The sequence below is a fragment of the Grus americana genome, chromosome 7 (assembly GCF_028858705.1).
Source record: "Grus americana isolate bGruAme1 chromosome 7, bGruAme1.mat, whole genome shotgun sequence".
Taxonomy (NCBI): Eukaryota; Metazoa; Chordata; class Aves; order Gruiformes; family Gruidae; genus Grus; species Grus americana.
In genome coordinates, this window is record NC_072858.1 from 25,510,727 (window position 1) to 25,530,147 (window position 19,421).

The 19,421-nt window shown below is 36.5% G+C and overlaps 1 protein-coding gene across 1 annotated transcript in view; it reads left to right on the forward strand.

Moving 5' to 3' along the window:
• Nucleotides 1–19,421, forward strand: part of LRMDA (leucine rich melanocyte differentiation associated) — a 700,198-nt gene that overhangs the window by 31,695 nt on the left and 649,082 nt on the right. Inside the window, exon 2 of the mRNA XM_054831401.1 lies at nucleotides 857–957. Coding sequence (XP_054687376.1) covers nucleotides 857–957 — 101 coding nt within the window. The remainder of the gene's footprint in view (nucleotides 1–856; nucleotides 958–19,421) is intronic.

Sequence of the window (19,421 nt, forward strand, 5' to 3'; positions counted from 1 at the left end):
GTTTTCTGGCAATATTATCACTCACTTCATCCTGGCTAAAAAAATAATAATAAAAAAATAATAAAATAATAAATCAAATCTAAGTAGACTGGGTTTTTTTTGCTTCCACTAGTTCTTCCTATGTCTGTTAAACATGGGTTAGAAGGGCTGGTACGAAAAAAAAAAAAGACATTCACAAGTGTTTTGGGTGTAAGGAGGAGTGTGATCTGAACATAGGTGTTGAAGTCAGAAATCTTTGACTTACACGGCTGTCTGCAAAAAGCTGCATGCTTGGTTTTTCAGATCTTGGGCAGCCCTCTTGCTCTGTCCCTAGCATATCACTGGCAATAATAATCTCCTCAAGGAATGGTTATGAGAATGGATTGACAGTACACTGCTCGGGTACTTCTGAATCAAACTTTCCAAAGTGATCTTTTAATGTGTTGTGTACTGAGGGGCAAAAGAGAAAGTCCTTTGAACAGCTTCTGATCTTTCAAAAAAACTTCTTCTGGAGTATTTCAGAATGGTAATACAAAGTAATGTTAGATCAAAGTATTAACAGTGGAACAGAAGAAATGTGATGTATTTGATCAAATTATTTTTGCCTGAAAGGAGACAACACATGGTACATAAGACTATAGATGTAATAAATATTAAGCTGATTGTATCAATAGGAAAATGAGATTGTGATAGATTCTATAGCAGTAAAACTGATGTAGCTTAAAGCCATAACAACTATTTACTATATTGTGTGTTGAGCTTAAAGCTGTAACTATTTACTATATTGTGTGTTGTCATTGGATCAGTGAGACAGAATCTGGACAGGAAATTAAATAATCCACTCACAAAATGTTTCTTTTCTGCTTCCAATTCTCAGGTGTCCTACATTAGTCAAGACTGTGAAGAAATTCCAGAATTCCTAGGAAGAAAATATGGACATATGGCAAAAAGACTAGATCTTAGCTTCAACTTGTTAAGGTATGTGGCACTATATAGATTTTCAAGTGCAATATGGGACACCAACTCCAAAAATAGATTTTTTTTTTTTCTTTTTCCCAAAGTAGAAACATACATGTATGTCAGGTACATTTCGTTGTTATCAAGTGGGCAACACTGTTTTATAGGCAATGTTTGTCTCCTTTTCTTACGTACTTGGAACACAAATAACCAGGTGAGTCTGGAAATTTCTCGTGTTAACATAAATGATGCCAAATGAGGAGCTTACGGCTTGTTCTCTGCTCAAAATGGAAAATAAGCATCATTACCTGAAGAAGTGAAGAACGTGATCAAAAGTGAATTGTTCGTAACCAAAATACGAGTAAGTGTGTGCTTCTCTCCCTTTTTATTTGTAGATCTCTTTTCCCTGATGATGTGGGTTTTGTTGTATGATTTTATTTTTGGGCAGCTGTGTAGTTAAGTGCTAAAACTAGGTGCAGTTAGAATTTATAAATAAATTCTAATTATTTTAATATATGGATCGATTTAGAATTCTATAGTGTTCCCAATAGTTATTACAGTATCCCTTTTAATTTAATCCTAGTGAGAGCGCCTGGTGAGGTTCAGCTGTGTATCTTTCAGGTTGGCAAGTCTGTAGGTAAGTAAGGAAACAGGAATGGGGCGTAGCTGTCTGTTTAAGAAAAAGCGTAGGTTTTTCAATGGTAGGAATGGACTCTTTTGAGTTTTCCTTTTATTTTATTGAGAGTAAGCTTAGAGTCTGCTTGTGAGGAGAAAACCACATAAAAGTAGTGTGCTGGTGCCTTGTTCTCCTAGGGGGAACAACCACTGGTTTTAACTTACTTAACACTCAAAAACGTTACCCTGAGCCACTGTCGGCTCTGAAAGACTGATTCCTATGTGCAAGAGGTAGCAGGGCAAAGAAGACACCGAACAATCCGTGGATAGTTGTTGTCTTATACTTCTGGCTGATGAGTCTGTACTTATGGAAATTGTAATGAATTTTGCTGGGAGAGGGAACTGAATGGGCATTTTTTCATTTTGTCGTGAAGATAATTCAAGTTTTGCATGTGCATTCAGATTTAACATATCGTCAACAAGACTGCTTCTTCTTTACACCTCTGGAGGTACTGCCGCTGGGAAAAAAATTGGTTTGTTTCTTTCATTTAATGCATGATTTGAAGAACAGTTCCTTTGAGTTAATTTTATTTCATAAAATAAAACATTAACGTTAAATCTACATGTAAAATACCACTTTAAAACTTCAAGACATTAGTTCATGTTTTCATGGAGAACTTAATTGGTGATGTATTTCTGAAATCTGTGTTTTCATCTCTTCTTTCCTTCCCTACCCAGAACACTATAATTTAGCCTATTTTTCAGAAGGGATGTTATTTGTTTTTACTGGGATCTGGGGGAAAAAAGTGTGTTAAAATCTTCTGTGGTGAAACATGAGAGAAAGTGCTAGTTTTTGGGGTAGCTGCAATCAGCTTTTGATGTAGGATAGTTTGCTGTTGTAAAGCTGTAAAGTATTCTAAGGCCAGAAACCAGATCTGGGGAAAGGGGAGAGGTTTCTTTTTGTTTTGTTTTGTGCGGGTTTGTTTTCTTTTTTCTTTTTTTAGCTTAGGAAAGCTAATACTAAATGTGATGAGAGCAGTAATGTTTTATTTGAGCTGTGATAGATATACTAAGCATATAGAAACTAAGAATGAAGTATTTATTATACAGTAGCTGTTCAGACTGTTCTGTGCTCATATATGAACACTGTGTCTGCATATTGCAGAGAGAGTCAGATAAGATGTAGAATAAGTGTCATAGCCTTAAATGAATGTGAATATAGATGAGATATCTTGGGCAGCTGCCGAAGCAAGTTTAAACGGTAAGATCATTGCAGTTTTCTTTAAACAAGTATTATTGCTTGAATAATCTGACAATGCTGTAGTATAGTGATGAGTTTTATGATTTTTATGAGTGAATGATTAATTTGAGAACTTTAGTTCAGTATGTTGTTTTCAGTGGGGAAGAGACTCTAAACTTAATGTCTCTTTAAAATGGAGTTCGATTTTCTAGAAAAACTTGCTGTCTGTTGGTAAAGGCATAAGTTGAGTGAAGATGACCAAGGGTCATCAAAATCTAGAAAAAGATAAAGAGAATATTGTACTTTGCTCGTACAATAGTTATTTGCAGGAAAGGTGTTAGTTTTCATTATAATATGAGTCATTATTAGATGAGAGTGTGTGTGTGTGTGTTCTTTGAAAGAAAAAAAAATATTTCAGTGGTTACTATTTTTTTTTAGCCTGTATTTAAGCAGAGAAATGCTGAAATATTCAACAGTTACCTGTTCTCAGTATTAGGCAGTAAATAAGTACTTACCAACCTTTTTTTTTAACGTGGTTTTGCATATAGAATTTCTGTGTCCTAGCCCCTGTAAGTATGGCTACTGCCAAGTGTATTTTGGGAAGGAATCATCCTCCTGTAGCAGGCAATAAATTCTGTTACTTGAAAGTGTTAATAGAGTTTCTGTATAACATAACAATTTCATTAAGAATTTAAGAAATTGAGCATAGAAGGTTGATTTTTTTTTTTTTTTAAATTTTGTGGGCAGCAGTATTTGCAGTCATGTTGTTTAATATTGCTGTCATGGGTGTAGTTGCATGGAGAGAAAGAGAGATACCTTTCTGTTGTGGTAACGTGTTCAGCTTTGTGGCCAGTTGGCAGCAAAACTATTCTTGCCAGACAGTGCTGTCCTTTCTGAACCAGAAATGGTGTGTGGCTGTAGACTTGCAGTCTTTACTGTGCACACACACACACGCTTATCCATATAAGAGACTCCTATCGGAAAGACATATTTGTACTGCATGATACCGATGTAACGAAACTTTCCTATGCCGCTGATATAATGTAATACTCGATTGAACAATTGCTTTAGTGAATTGTACTGATTTTGATACCACTATAATGTAGATAACTTTTGTTGCAAAAGTCAAGATAGAGGCAGGTAAGTTATTTTGCCATTTAAGGCTTTCCACTGTAAATGTGTGTTTTCAGAGGCTTGTCCAGGTATGTTGGAAAAAAGCTGATGCTGTTAGTAAACTGGGAAATTAGTCAAATATACTATATTTTGTGACTTATACGCAAACAACTTTTGCCAAGCTTGTCCCTTAATAGCATATTTCAAGAGATGCTGTTGTGTTTTTCTGCGAAGTACAGCTTGTTTTTGGACAAACCGAGGAGTTTCTCCCTCACGGCCCCCACCCCCGCCCCCCTTTTTTTTTTAACTTGTTGAGTTGAAACACATTTTTAAAAAAGTCTATTTAATTATTGGTCATTATGGCACTTCTGCCTTCTTTTTTCCTGCAAAGAAGAGTAATTATGTGGTTTCAATGTTCTTATGAGTGGTGGTTTTGTTACTCAGATTTGTCCTTTTTTTTTTTTTTTTATTTCTGAGTGTGATGTAAACATGTAAATGTACACAGGACTGGAGAACTCAGCTGGAGGAGGGGAGGCTTGTCATTAGTTCTTTTTTATTGGCAATTTAATACAGAGGAAAATGTATATTTTTCATCAGTTTTTTTCTGACTTCAGAGTTCTTCCTGGGCTGGAGCTCCTTCCTCTTTATTAAATAAAAAATTAGTTCCTATGTAGATGCTTAATTGTCTTTGCATCAGTTGCGGTAAATCTAATAACAACACTTGATTAAATAATCACAAAAAATTGCTCTTTAAAAGAATTGTCTGTCTTGTTTGCCTTTTCCCAAGAACTAGTGTGTCTCCTTGATTACCCTGAGCGATACATGGATGCAAGTCTCTTTCTTCTGGCAGCCAAAGCAAAGTGACACTTATCAGTCGCAACGGTTACGCATCTCTCCTTTGCCCTGGGAGTGAAAGGGAAAACAGAGGTGAATGGCAAAAGGGGTCTTTCTGTGGGGATCTTAGGGGAAAAAAGAGGAGTGACAGCAATTTGTTGTGTATGAGGCAAAGGGAAAAACTGGTGTGTACTTAAAAGAATGCTAGTTGTAATCAGCAAGATACGGTGCCACTGGATTGCCTCCTGTTTTACACCTCTGGTGGATGGAAATCCTTCAACCCCAGACCACTACAGTGCACTTATGAATTACTTCTTCTCATGCTGTTTTCTTTACAGATTTTGTTTAAATAGTTTCTAATGTATTTTGTTTCCTTTTGGGTCTAACGGGGGGTTGTGAAGAAGATGGAGCCAAATTCTTGTCAGGTGTGCAGCAAAAGGATGACAGGCAGTCGTCACAGATTGCAGCAAGGGAATTTTCAACTGTTTTTAAGGAAAGGCTCAGTGATGAGAAAGGCTGAGTGGAAGAGGTGCCCAGAGAGGCTGTGGAATCTCCATCCTGGGTGATATTCAAAGTGCAACAGGACAAAGCCCCAAGCAACCTAATCTAGCTTTGAAGTTGCCCTGCTCTGAGCAGGGGATTGGACTAGATGACCTCTAGGTGCCCCTTCCAACCTAAATTATGCTATGATTCTGCAGCTCTGTTGGTGTGGGTATCATCAAGTAGCCTGAGTTGTAGCAGCTCTTTTGATTTGATATTGGTAGTGATTTTCAGCTATTTTAGAGATGAACTATTTACACCGTGTATTTTCAGTAAGGCATGTTTCAGGAGCAGAGATGTTTTGCTTTGGAAATTTGCTCCTAGTCTCTCATGGCAACTGTATTTGATAGCCTTCCCTGATAATAGAGTACTGTAAAGGCCACTGTTTTATTTCATAATACATGGAAAGCATTCCCTGGTTCCGGTTTAATGAAAGCAGAGAGTATGGGAAGGGAAGTCACTGACGTGCCAGTGTTAGTGTTACTGGGAGGCTTTGCTGAAAAGGATTTCAAGGAGGAATGAAAAACTATTGTTGATCATTGGAAGTTAAAGATTTCATTGAAAAAAAAAAAAAAGGTAAATCATCACCGGTGAAGGAAAAAAGGAATAAGTAAGTAGGAAGGATATAATATAGCTGGGGGTAGATACTTGGATAAAACACAAAGATTTTTTTTTTTGGATGCATCTTTCTGTCTTGTGGAGAGAAAATAAAATAACCCTTGAATAGGTTTTTTAATCTTAAATAACTTTCTTTGCCAAATTTCTCCTTTCACATTAAAGGCTAAATGCACCCTAGTGCTTGAATAATAGATGTCAGAGTTTTTGTACAAATAGGTGCCATGTTTTTATAAATAGCATCTACAGTTCGATTCACAGAGAAGTCCATCTTCTAATTTTGTGCTTGGTAGTTTTAAACACGTGAATTGTTTTCCTTTTTCTTACACAGATTTCTTCTGGATCTAAGCTATGAGGCAAAAGGGAGAGTGAATCTTTAATCTTGGCCAGTGAGGGAGGATTAATCCAATAATTGTGCTCACAGAGATACAGATATCTCTTCCCTCTCTCTAGGGTGCAGATTATTTCTGCTAGAAGCATGAATAATTTGCACAGTGTGTGCTTGTGCATATTTTCCACTGCCCGATTAAGAGTGTACATGTATGAAAACATCCACTTGAACTTTAATCCTAGTCTGGAATGTTCCTCCATGACTTTTGTGAGGCTGAGGCTTTGTAATATCCTCTCTGTGGACTAGAGATTGTTTGTTTCTCTCTTCTGCCTACTGTTTTCTTGCCTGGGGGAATATGCAAGTGGCAGCTTGAAACTGGGCTTCAGTTTTAGAGGGCATGTTCCTCTTTGTGAGTTGAGTATGTGAAAGAGAGGATTTTTTTTTTTTTTTTGCCACCTTCCCAGTCTGTGCAGCAATAAGACACACAGAACAGGAAGATGAACAACAAAAGAGAAATGGGAATAAAAGCCAGAATTCAAAACAAAGCATGACATATTTTTTAAAAGCCTTTAGACTGATCTTTATAGCATTTTAAAATGTTGAAGAAAATGCACTATTGTTAAAACTTTTTGATGGTTTTATTTATAAGGTAGAAAAATATTTTCATCATAATTGGGTAACTCTTAATCGTAGCAATTGCATATTTATCAGTGTGAGGGGCTGTTATTAATGTAGCTGTCATGCACAAACACATTTCTGCATTAAATCCATTTAGTATGTGCATTATTCGGTCTAGAATGTCACCAGGACATCAAAGCCCCCTTAGGCATAAGAGCACAGTGCCCTGCTGTGGCTGCAGAAAGGGCTTGATCAATAAATGTAACATGTTAATGCAGAGCAAATAGAATAAAAGATTTCTTTGACAAGACATGAAAAATCACCTTGTGGCAGCTGGCATGGTGATGCCATTTCAGCGGAGACACTAGCAAAGTTGATCTGACAAGTAAAGAGGAGAGATGATGGTTATAAGGTGCTTTTGTTTCAAACTTCTTTCTTGACCTGTCAGGTTTTGAAGGAGCCTGAATGGCCCTTTTTTGTCATGTGAAAATTGTAGTCTTAGGCAGTTATGAAGCAGTTATCTCTTCTCAAATTGTGAATGCTGCTGTTTAATTGATTCACTTAGCATTTGAAACTGTCACGCATTAATAATTGCTAAATCCTGTAGATACTGCTCCAGTGTGTCATGCTTAAATGTGTAGTTATCAGAAAATTAATATCCTTAATGAACCGATGCTTTCAAACTAGCATTGCATGAAATCTCTTTTGCCCTTTCATTTGCTGAAGGTATATCAGCCAGTTTTCAGAGAAACCCCTCCCGACAGTTGTGTGGTTTTATTTATTTATTTTTTTGATGCCCGACAAATGCCAGCTTTGCTTTGGGTACATAGTGTGCTCAATGACAATAAATATAGTAATTATGCTGGAGTTAGTAATTAACATAATTATAGTCAATTACGACAAATACAGTGCAGAGCTAAATAAATGAGGGTGAGAAATTAGCAAGCTAATTGATTTACCTTACTTGCTGCTTTTTCTTGCAACTAGCAGTTGCGGATTTTCTGCAGGAGAGAGTGTTTACAAATAGCTGATTGTGTTTTGAAATGATTCTGTCTTATGGCTCTTACTCCTGTTTCTTTTACACTGAGGTGAAGAGGATTGAAATATGGGGTAGAGGTTAGAAGGAGAAAGGAACTGCTGTTCTGTCCTCACTGAACGCTTTGAGGGAAAATGTATGTACTTGCTTTAATTTTAGAGTCTTCTTACAGTATTGAAGGTAAAAAAAAAATAAAAGTCATGATGCTTTACAAACAAAATACATTGCTTCAGAAGTTTTGGTCATGTATTTTAATCCCCTTAGATGTAGCCTGAATTATCTAAGAGACATCTATCTATCTGTTTATTGAATTAGAGAGATCTGCGCAGCACTGGGTAGCTAGAGAAAGAACTCAAATCGTTCAAGTAATCCAAGTGTGTTGAAACAATATGCCCTTGTTCAGCCATCAGTTTCAATAATTTAGAACCATTGGACCAGTAGAGATGCATAGTATCATAACATTTGTGCACATTATAATTGCCTGTTTTGTTTCAAGATGATTTATAGTATGTTGTCTGAAATAAGTGTATTGGAGCTATGCAGTTAATCTGTTTCACTCTCCTTGGTTTTTTTTGTTTTCTTTCAAGCATGACCACAGTTTACTATGTGAAAAGGGAATTAATATGTTTAAGTATTGAAGATTTTGTATTGTTTTTACAAAAAAGATGTTTAGTAGTAGCTGAGATTTCTTTTGTACTGTAAGAAAACAGTCATTTACAAACGTTTATAAATAGTTCACTGTTTCAAGGTAAATGGAATTGTATTTAGAGACCTCAACAAAGAGATAGCGTTTTCCACAGCTAAGCAATCTGAAATGTATGAATTCTTGATATTTTTTCTCCTACTATTGCAGTAATGTATCAAGTTCAAATGAGTAGGTTTGTAGTTTGAGGTGAGTACTTAAAGTTTACCTGTAAGGGATGTCCTACAGTATGCACAAGATGCTGTTTTTAAAGTAATGTTGAAATGTTATGAAAGTCTGAAAATAAATGTATGCTAACACTGCTAAGGATGCTCATTCTTTAGAAGCAATTCTGTTGGAAATCAATTTGCTAAATGAAATATTTATTTACAAGGAATCATTTAAATAATTTAAAATTTACAGATGTAATGGTCTTTCAGATGAAGTCTTATATGTTTATTAATCATTATGGACTACATTATGCATAATTATATTTCTATTAAAATAACTATGAAATGGTTTTATCCTACTAGATGGACTGAAGACAAGTGTGACGATGGGTTCACTTTCTACATGTGTAATACCTAGGGAGTTGTATAAGATAAAGTTTTATAGCTGCATTACAATTGTAAAATGGAAGGAGAGCATTGCCAGTAACAAAAAGGATTTTAGACTTCAAATATTAATTCTACTTTTGATAGTCGATAGACAATCAAAACTAAATCTACTCCTTGCTCTCTTCTTCCCCTCCTTTTCCCTCCTACCATGCTTCCCCTCTTTGAAAAGTGGCATTTCAACTGGAACCAGATGTGATCTGGGTAATGTATAAGGCAAACTTCTTTTTTCTCCTTCAAAAACTTTGAATAATATTAAAAAATGCTATTAAGATATACCACATCTTGCATACAGTAGCCATACCTGTGTTGTGTTATTTTGTCAACTTTAAATGTGTCTACAGAATATTTGTCTTTACAAAGTATTATCTGTGTGTGTTTGTGACTTGTATATTTTCCTGCTGTGTCTTATTTGCAGTTATTGGTTTATTGGTGGTATGAAGGGGACCAGTGAATGACTAATTTTAAAAATATTAAATTAATGGCTTATGGTATGTATTTAAATATCTCACTGATTTCAGCGTACTGTGCCAAGGATGTAAGTTGCTTTTTTTTGATGGATAAGTTATTTTTCCAAACTCAGTAATATGTAAGGACAAACTTAGAGTATAAATGGTTGTATTTCAGTCTTGTACTGGTGGCTGTTATCTTCTTTAGTCCCAACAGCCTGTCTTTCTGTCCATTGATCCTTGCTTGACTTTTTATGGCCACATAGTCACTAACGGACTGTGAAAACACTGTAGTATATATACCTCTGACCCCCAGTGCTGGCCATTACACATTGATTTACTGTATCTGACAGATCAGAACATAAGATTGTTTTCTATTCTGCTTTTCTCAAGAAGGCTTAACGTTGTGAAAGGAGATGTCTCGAGCGTATCACATGGCGGAATTGGGCAAAAGCTTGTTACCCGAACCTCTGGCCAGGGAGTCGGTGTGTGTTCTTGGAAGGATTACTAGGGCTGTTAAATCTGGTAACAATGTTAAACATACTGCACAATTCGACATGAAGTAAAATAAGGTTGCGAGCTTGAACTGTTACATCCTTAAAGACTGCTCCTGAATATTGCTGTGATGGATGATGAAAGTGGTTTTTTTGGTGACATCCATCTCTAAGGGGCAGTTGCAACCACGAGTAAAGGTGAAATCTGTACTCCTGAACAAAAGTGAGTAACAAACTCCTTGGACTGGAACAGAGATCAGCTGTCATATTAAGCATCCATTGACTCAAGGCTGTTGGTAAGACCTTTTGACTGAGGTGAAGCATTTCCCAGTGAATTGATGTTTGCATCACGTAGTTTTTGTGAATGAGCGGAGAGTGAACTGTTTTCTCTTGATCTGGTTTCCTGTGTGAGACTGAAGTTGGTTTTTGGAGTGATGTTGGAGGCTAAATCCACGTTACCTGCATTTGTTCTCTGGGTACCCGGAGGGCTTAATTCACTGGCACAGTCAGTCCAGCTCCTCTTGTGAGAACTGTAATCAGTCTTAAACAAAAATTAGTTTCTGTTTTAAATTCCATTCTGAATGACAGAAATCTGTATCAGATTGAGAGAAAATCAGTCAGTTAATATATGGAAGACTACTGCAATCTATGGGGAGTATTGGCATTTGAAGGACAAATAGTTTGATGCACTTGTTTTAGCTTTCAAAGAATGTCAATAGATTGCAAATAATGTCTTGGTGACTTCTCCTGCGTCGTCTGTCTGGATTTTAAGTCTGAGAACTACATTTTTTAAAGAGTATTGGGGGTTAAAGGACAGGGCCTGATAAAGAGCATGTTATAAGTATAGTAATCAGATGGACTATTTTTACTTTCTGACTTCCTTAATCTCTCTTACTCTAAAACAGTATTTCCTCATCACTGCTGTTGTGAAACAAGAGCGAAGGACTGCAGAAATAACTGTTGTCTGAGGACAAGGAGCTTGACTGAAGGGAAGAACCTGCATTAACCCTGGAGCTATTGTCTCTGTCTTTTCCTCTCTGTTTTATTGAAAGGTATCTTCTTCTCTTCTTAACGCAATACACAAGATTCCCAGCATCCAGATGCAGATGTAAAGAACTTGACTAGTTGTGCTTACCAGTCACTGAGTAAGAAGGGGCTATGTCCTCCAGTATTCAACAAACCTGCTGAGTGGTCATGGTACAAATAGCTAGTTGGCATTTCACAGGTAAAATCCTTACAAAGCTTCTGTTTATGTGTTATACGTTGTCTTGTGTGGTTTGTGCCATTTTTGAGATCTTGTATTTTTACGTAAATTATCTTGGAGGTGATTTTTTCAGTTTAAAAAGACAATCCCCAAAGCCTTAGCTCATGCAAGTGTGAAGAATGAGTATCACAGAAGTGCAGAAGGGCCATGTATTTTTCTCTGGCTCAGGAGTCAGCATGTCAAACCAGACATGCTATACAATAATTATACTGTCTTTAAGGTCATAGTTAATGCAGTGTTACAGCTCAGTTGCAGGCTTTACCCATGAACTGATGCTGGCAATCATGTGAAGTTTTATGATTTTTATTTCTGTTTTTATTTTGTTTCTCCTGGTCTTTCTTTTTGAACATGCTTATCTGAGTGAGTTGCTCACTGGTAGAGTTGGAAAATAATTTCCTTTTTTTATAATTTCTTCTCCATTTTTAACTTCATTTCCCCACTGAGTCCATAAGAAGTAGCAGTGAATGTGCTCCATATAATACAATCATAAGAGTTCTTTTTTAAAACCATTTCATTGCTCATGTTTGTAGGAACCCTTGCTATGGTGAAAGACTATAGCAATCACTTTTAAAAGAACACAAATAAGACATGTAAAATATCTAATGTTAGGGGATAGTTTGTAATCCATCCAAAACTCAGGGATAGTTGATAAGCTCTTGCAAATTGGACCAAACTCAAACAGCTTCTCTTCAAGTGCTTAAGTCTCTAATGTTTTTCCTGTGCAGTTGGTATATGAGCCGTACTGGTAGATAGTTGTACTTGAATGTGTGCACACCTCCAGCTCATTTTTTCATAGAAAGCATAGTATGCGTGGGATACTGTTGTCAGATGTAGTTTACTGGCATTTAATACATATATGCACACAGAGACACACACACACACACAGAACATCTTATATATGAACATCTTTATAATGTATATATAATGCCTTTACATATATGTATAATATATAAATTATGTTTTTAATATATAAAAATTTGGGGGTGTTACTCTAGCATTTGGTCTACTTTGATTCAGCACTTGCAATAGGACTTTGTCAGCAATAACCTTCTCTCATGCAACCTAGAAAGAAAGAAAGAAAGAGCATGTTACTTATAGGTTACTAACAAAAAGAGATACAACACAGAGATGGGTGATTGGGAGAGATAACTGACTTTGAGGGAATTGGACCAAAATGGGAGAGGTCTTGGGGTGAAAAAGTACTTAAGTAACAAGAAATTACAAGTTTCTATCTCCCTTTGATTGATCCAAACCTACCTGTATTCTTACAGGTTTTTGTTATTTTTAAACTCTACTCCCTTCTTCACTCCCTCCTCCATAAGCTCTCAGAAGTGCTCAGTATTGGTCTTGGCATCAGCTCTTACCGAGGCTGCTGGGAGGACAGTTACATCAGCATGGTGGTGTTAGCGCAGAGGTGATGGATGCATGTTTCAGCTTGAGCTGCTTGGCATAGATACCAACTCACTGCGTTTGGGCTTGGTAAAAGTCAGGCTCTTGCTGTTTCAATATTGTTGCACTGAAGACGAGAGTGACAATGTTTGGCTTATTACTTGTCAACTCCAAACTTAATTTTTATTTTTGTAAAACTAACAAAGGAATTAAAAAAGTTGGAGAGGGTGGGGAGGAAATTTTTTTTTTTTTTTTTTAGTATGAAGCTTATGTGCTCAGCTCTCTCAGCTGGTTCATTTTTGTATAATGTATTGGACTGATGCAACCATTTTGAGTACAAATGCTCAGTCCTTGATTTTTTAATTTGTATTAAGCACCATTTTTCAGTGCTTGCTTTGCTGAATGTTAAAAGATGGGGAATATATATATATATATATAGTTAAAATATACCTAATAATATTGAAAATGTGGCTCATATTTTATGAGCCAACTCTGCATTTCCCATTCGACAGGTGGGCCAACTGGTGCTGTTTGTACCTTGTGAATATGCCCAATGGAAAGACATCATAGTGCTCAATGTTTTTAAATTACACTCGGAAATGTGAGCTGCCTTTCCCTTAGAATGTTAATCTGTGATCAGACATGCTGACAGGGAACTCAGTTTATGAATTGAAGAGAAAAGCTATCTGTTACCTACATTTAATGTTTTTTTTTAAATCATAATTTCCAACCATTAGTTTGAAGATCAAAGTTAGCGTATGTATTCTTTCTAAGAGAGGCATGTACTTGTGGTGACTTAAATGACTTCTTTAGTAATTAGTTTAGATATTTATTCATCGTGAGTATTTTTTTTCCTTTTCTTTTTCTTTTCATGATTTCACTAGACCAGTATATTTAAATTTTAAATCCTTAGGTGTTTGGGAGCATTCAGTTACCTACTCGGAGCAGCAGAGCATCTTTTTATGACCAGAATATGGCTAGTGAAGTTTTATTTTGGTGACAGTGGTTTGATATTTTTGTTCATTGATTTTTGGTCTCATTCTCTTTTACCAAATGTTGACAATGCATTTTGTTTCTTGAGTGTATAAATCTCTTAAAGCACAAGGAAATGCAGCAGAATTGTCCTCGAACCATTTTACATGTGAAGGGTCCAAGACTTGCTGCTGTGCCCCGACTCTGCATGGCCACAAAAGCACTGGATGAGGATGCTGTGTTTTAGGCTCCTAGGACTTTCAAGGCCTTACAGCTGGAGAGGAGAGATGAAAACTTGACCTAGTTATGTACGTGATGAAGTGTACTGATTATTTTAAAGCACTTAAAGGCTGAAGGAAAGGTGTTCTAGATGTGCCAAGGATTAACAGTATATTGAATATTCAGAAAACTCTGCTTCCAACACAGTTACATTAAGATAATTTGACAGTCCAATGTGTAGATGTTAAAATTACAGCTGCTGCAGGATCAGAACACTTTCTTTTTCTACATATTATCTTGCATTTAATATGCTCTCTATCTTGGACAGTGAAGTACTTCGGAATAGCACAGACACAGTCATGTGTGAAGGTGATTATGTTGGAATGGCTTTAGGAAAAAATCATCAAATACTATGTTTTCTAAGAAATGGAAACTAGCCAACTAAGTGAGAGGCTGTGTATGTGTCCAGTGTACTTCCTTCCCTCACTCTGTGCCTTCTTTTCTTCCCCCCTCCCCGCTTCTAGCTCCTTAAATCAGCAGAAGGCTGCTGAAGGTGCTGCTGAGAAATTTGGGTGCAGGTGCAACATGAGGTTCTTGCTTTCTTGCAAATGCTCTCTCTTTTGTTCACTGTGTTCCTTGTAAATAGGAGCCAGGCATTAGCTAGCCTAGCTGCTCCTGTAGAGTATTGATTCCAGTTCTACCAGGTGCACAACTAGTAAAGTGTCTTCCAGCCGAAGTGGGGAATGTCAGAGGGTAGTTCAATTTGTTTCACTGTTAATTCTTTGGCTTCCTTTAAATAAGTCATATCAACAAATGGTCTGTTACTACCACTAATAATAGGGCTTTTGAAGTGTGGACATATCTCTAACGAGAATCTATCTCAACCCATTTAATGTGGGCCACTACATTGCCACCGAATTACAGACTCTGGTCACTGCAACCACAGGTGGTCTGCAACAAGAGCTTCACCTGCATTTAAATAACTGAGCAACAGAAAAGAAGTTTCTAGAGTTAAGACGACTAATACATTACTGAAGATTTTGTTTTGACCATCATTTGTCTCGTTTTCTACTAATGGGTAAATGAAGGAAGAGAGGACATATGTCTGTATTGAGCTAAAAGTGAATGGGCAAGTGTTTCTTTGTATGTATTAGTACAGCAGATGAAAGTCTTGATTGCTGTAGCCATAGTATTTTAAGCCAAAGTAAAAGGGTGAAGTCAGCTTTAAGGTGCTGTCTTGCACTTTTTTTTTTTTTTTTTTCATTTTCTTTCTGTGTGGGGACAGAAGTGCACTGGAAGCAATTAGGACAAATGTGGGTGCTAGAAACACTTCAAGATAGCTGGTAGTTATAAAGCTGGTACTTGTATTTACAGCATAGCCTGTTACTATCATATAACCTGGCATGAATAAATAATTGCTATATTGTAGTGGATACATCTTAGTAGTAGGCAGAATAGTGTCAGAATTGGCCAGTAATACTCACTGTATACACAAAAGCATCAAATGTTTCAGGTTCTGTACCTTTTGTTTAATGCACTATGAGGTCATAATCTAAAACAGATTTCCTGAATGATTCCTTGACTGCGAATTTCCATACAGCTCTCATTCTTAGGGGGGGAAAAAAATAAAAGGAAAAAGGCTTCTGCACCCTAGTGAGTAGAGTGAAACCCTATTCACGCCCTTTTTTCCTAGTAAAAAAATCTACAAAAAAATACATAGGTACAGACTTATGTTAAAGGTTCATCTCTAAGTTCCTAAAATCAAATAATATCTGAACTTACCTCTGTCAAGAAAATTTGCTTACTGAAATTATACTGCTGCTTTTCAAACATTTTACTGCTTGCAGAAAATAATAGATGTTTCCTTTCACTAGATTTTGTATGCTGAACACAAGCGAGATCCTTGATGTTTGAATCTATCCAGTTGAATAGAAATAACCTTATTCATATTATAGAGTGCCTTCACATCTGTGCATGTATGTGGAATGCTGGGTGTTACTTATTTCTATCCTGTGCAGGTCTATTTTTCTGTAATGTTTTAAAATCTGTTCCCTCTCTTTTGCTATAGAGCATTATTTATTTATTTATTTATTTATTTATTTATCTAAGGCCTTCATGTCTCTCTAAGTGATCATTGACTAGAGAAAGTAATTTGCTGTTAAAATTCCCCCACTGGTGATTCCAGCTAGACCAACCACAACTAGCATATTAAAAAGAAACAAACCCCTCACTTTTTCCCCATTGGTGTCTAGCTAGCAGAGTGCATGAGAGGAGAGAGCTTTGACCCCAGAGAGCTTTGCTGATAGACTCTTTTCAGATTCTTGTGTAAATCATACTAAGGCTCCACGTGTAAACTTGACAGTACCTTTCTGCACTTGACAGTGTAACTTCAAGCTTTTATGTTATTTAAATATACTAAAATGTACCCTGTATAAAACTGCAGGTGCTGCTACACTTCTATTAGAGCTTGCCTTGGAAAAACTCCGAGGCTGGTGAAAGAGTTAAGCAAAGCAGCCAGAAACCATTTTCAGCTTTTACTTTGCAGATACAACCTTTTAAGCATACCTACATTTACCTGCAATGGCAATCGTTTTGCATTTTAATGACAAATCAAGTACGCTAACTTGCATTTGAAACGAAAGTGCCTTAAATGTCTCTGGCTGTCAGAATGAGATGTTAGGAGCTTGATGAAAAGAGAACAAAGAAGACAAAGTATGAAGCCTGGATACAGAGCAAAATGAAATAAAACCTTGTATGGCCTGTCAGGGGTGTCAGTTGATATTCCTATCTAAAGCACATTATAGTATTACTTTGCAGCTCATAGCTTACTCATCTGTCTTTTTTAATTCATCACATTCTAGCCCACATCTTTTAAGTCCCATGTGTCAACAATGGAAGAAATCTGTTAATTGACAAATGAGTGTCACAAATGTGAATTGGTGCCTTTACATCAGAGGCAGGTAGTCTCTGTTGTTTTTTGTCGGCTCTATTATTGGCATAAGCCAGTGTAAGACATCTGTCTTTGCCAGAATGAGAGATGACAGCCAAAGAAGGGCTGTCATTGTTTTAGTGCATGTTCATTCTGCTGAGATACTGTATAAAGATAAAATGTCAGTTAAAAGAATATGAAAAACTATCGGGAGGAAGTCCTTAAATTACTTGGGAAGGGGATCCGGGAATTGGTGCCAGAATTGAAATCCGAACGTTCCAGTTTGCATCTATCACATCAATTTAAAAATAATACTTTCTGAGTAACTGGGTCAGTTTATAAGGCATTTAGGAAAACGTTATGTTGTGTTGGCATAATTAGCTCATAAGATGGAAGGAAAAACATACCTCCACAGGATATGAGTTTATTTATTACAAGTTCATTTTTCAGACATGTATAGAATTGTCTCAATAAAAATATGCTGTGTAGCATCTCTGGCGTTGATTTGCATCTCTTTTGAAATATTGAAATTGCTCCTTTCCAATTTCTTTTTCTGTTATAGTTCTATTTTAGATTGATGAATAACATAATGAAATAAAAAGCATAGCCAGCTGTGAGTTGATGAGACAATTAATAGGAAGAAAATTATTAACATAGTTCTGGGGTGTCTGGAGGGTGTATAGTATACAAAAGTTACTCCCAAATCACTAAATCCCTTTATTGCAATAAATGACTTTTTAATATCAAATAGTGAAAAAGAGAGGAGGAACATGTTTTAATGGAGGATGTCGAAAAGGGGACTAGAATAAAAAAGTCATAAAAGGCTGCCATTTTTCTTTTTACTTTGGATCAAAAGTCAGAAGACAGACAGATCAGCACATTAATCTTCTGCAACTTTAACAACCATATGCTATGTGTGCGACAAGACATTCCCCCAGCCCCACCCCCGGCTTCCAGAATGACCTGTGACTTGGGTTCTAAATGACCTTCTCTGAAGTTCAGGAGTTTTGAGGACTGTGTTGACAGCATCCGGTGAAGGACTAACTCTTGATCTGTAGTGAGACTGGCTGCATTGAAATTTCAAGATGGATGTTTCTAAACAACAATTTATTAAATGTCTTAATTTTAAAATTATTTCAGTTTGCATTTTAAATAGAGCTGTTGAAATGGTAGATTTTAGAAGTTTTCAATTTTAATACTACTTCATACAGGTAGAATTGTCATTCATAACTTTGTAGGATTTGTCTGTGTTATTTTTTATTACTTTTTTTTTTTCAAATTTGCTTCCAGCAACTAGTTGAGCAGCAGAAAAAATGTCAAACTGATATTTCTCCATACCCTCCCCACCATCTAATGTGGGGCTCTCAAATTTTGTTTGTCGTTGGTAACTATGTTTATCTCCAAGGTGCCTTCTGGCCGTTTTACTGCAGTCCATGGTTAATGATGATTGCAGTTTTAATTTTAATTCTTGAGTAACAAAGTTAAATAATTCTAATAGGTGCTAGTAATTTTATGGACCTTTTTTGTCTTAGGGTCTAAAAAGCTAAGAATGGGTAGCATACAGCTTCCTTTTAACTCTTTGGATAGAAATATTGTGGCTTTGTAAATAGATCTTCCTTTAAAAAAGAAAAATAAGAGAGAAGGTGATTTGTCTCTTTAAAGCCTAGTTTTGTGGGGGTTTTGATTGTGGGTTTTTTTAGGAAAAAAAAAAAAGCTAGTTCTTTTGGAATTCATTTTGCTAGACGTAATTTGAAAAGATTATAATCCATGACATTACAGAAGTATTTGCTGCTTGTATACAAAGGTTTATACGCCTAAATTGAACAACTGTAATTTTTAGTGGAAGCCTTGTTCTTCCATTCCCAGCCTTCACTGGTTCTAACTAGATGTTTAAATTTCCAGTGAAAAGCCATACCGTTGGCGGTGTTACGCAAAGCGCCAGGCATATCTTTTCCGGCAGAGCTTTTAGTAGTGTATTCTCAAGTTCAGCTTCCTTTGAGAAGTGGAAAGACAACTCTGTCTCCATTTTACAGATGGCAGAACTGAGATGTGAGGAAGCCTTGTTGGTAAACCATAGATGCTAAGTATCGTTTTCAGCCCTTCATACCAACTTGCATAAACCGCCTTTGCATGTTGTCAGGAGCGATGGTTGGCGCCTGTCCACCTGCCAAATCTGTGGTGCTCCTAGAGGCAGTTTCTTCTCATGTGCTACTTAGCTGCACTTTATATTTTCTGATAGCAGGTGTGTCAGCAAGGTGATGATACAGCTGAGGCTAAAAAGAAAGTAAAAAATTGAATGCATTGTAGACGTGGAAGAAATTTTTTTTTGCCTTCAGGTGGATCAGGATCTTCTCGTATTTGTTCCCTTGTGGTTGAATGGTATGTAATGGTAAAAATAACAACAGCAACAGCAAAAATGTTGTGGACTGAGACTGTGTCTTCTGTTATTGTTGGACTTTCTTCCTATCCTAGCTAAAAATTAAGAGATGATCAGTAAGGATAAGTAGGAAGAACAGATCTCTAAAAGAAGT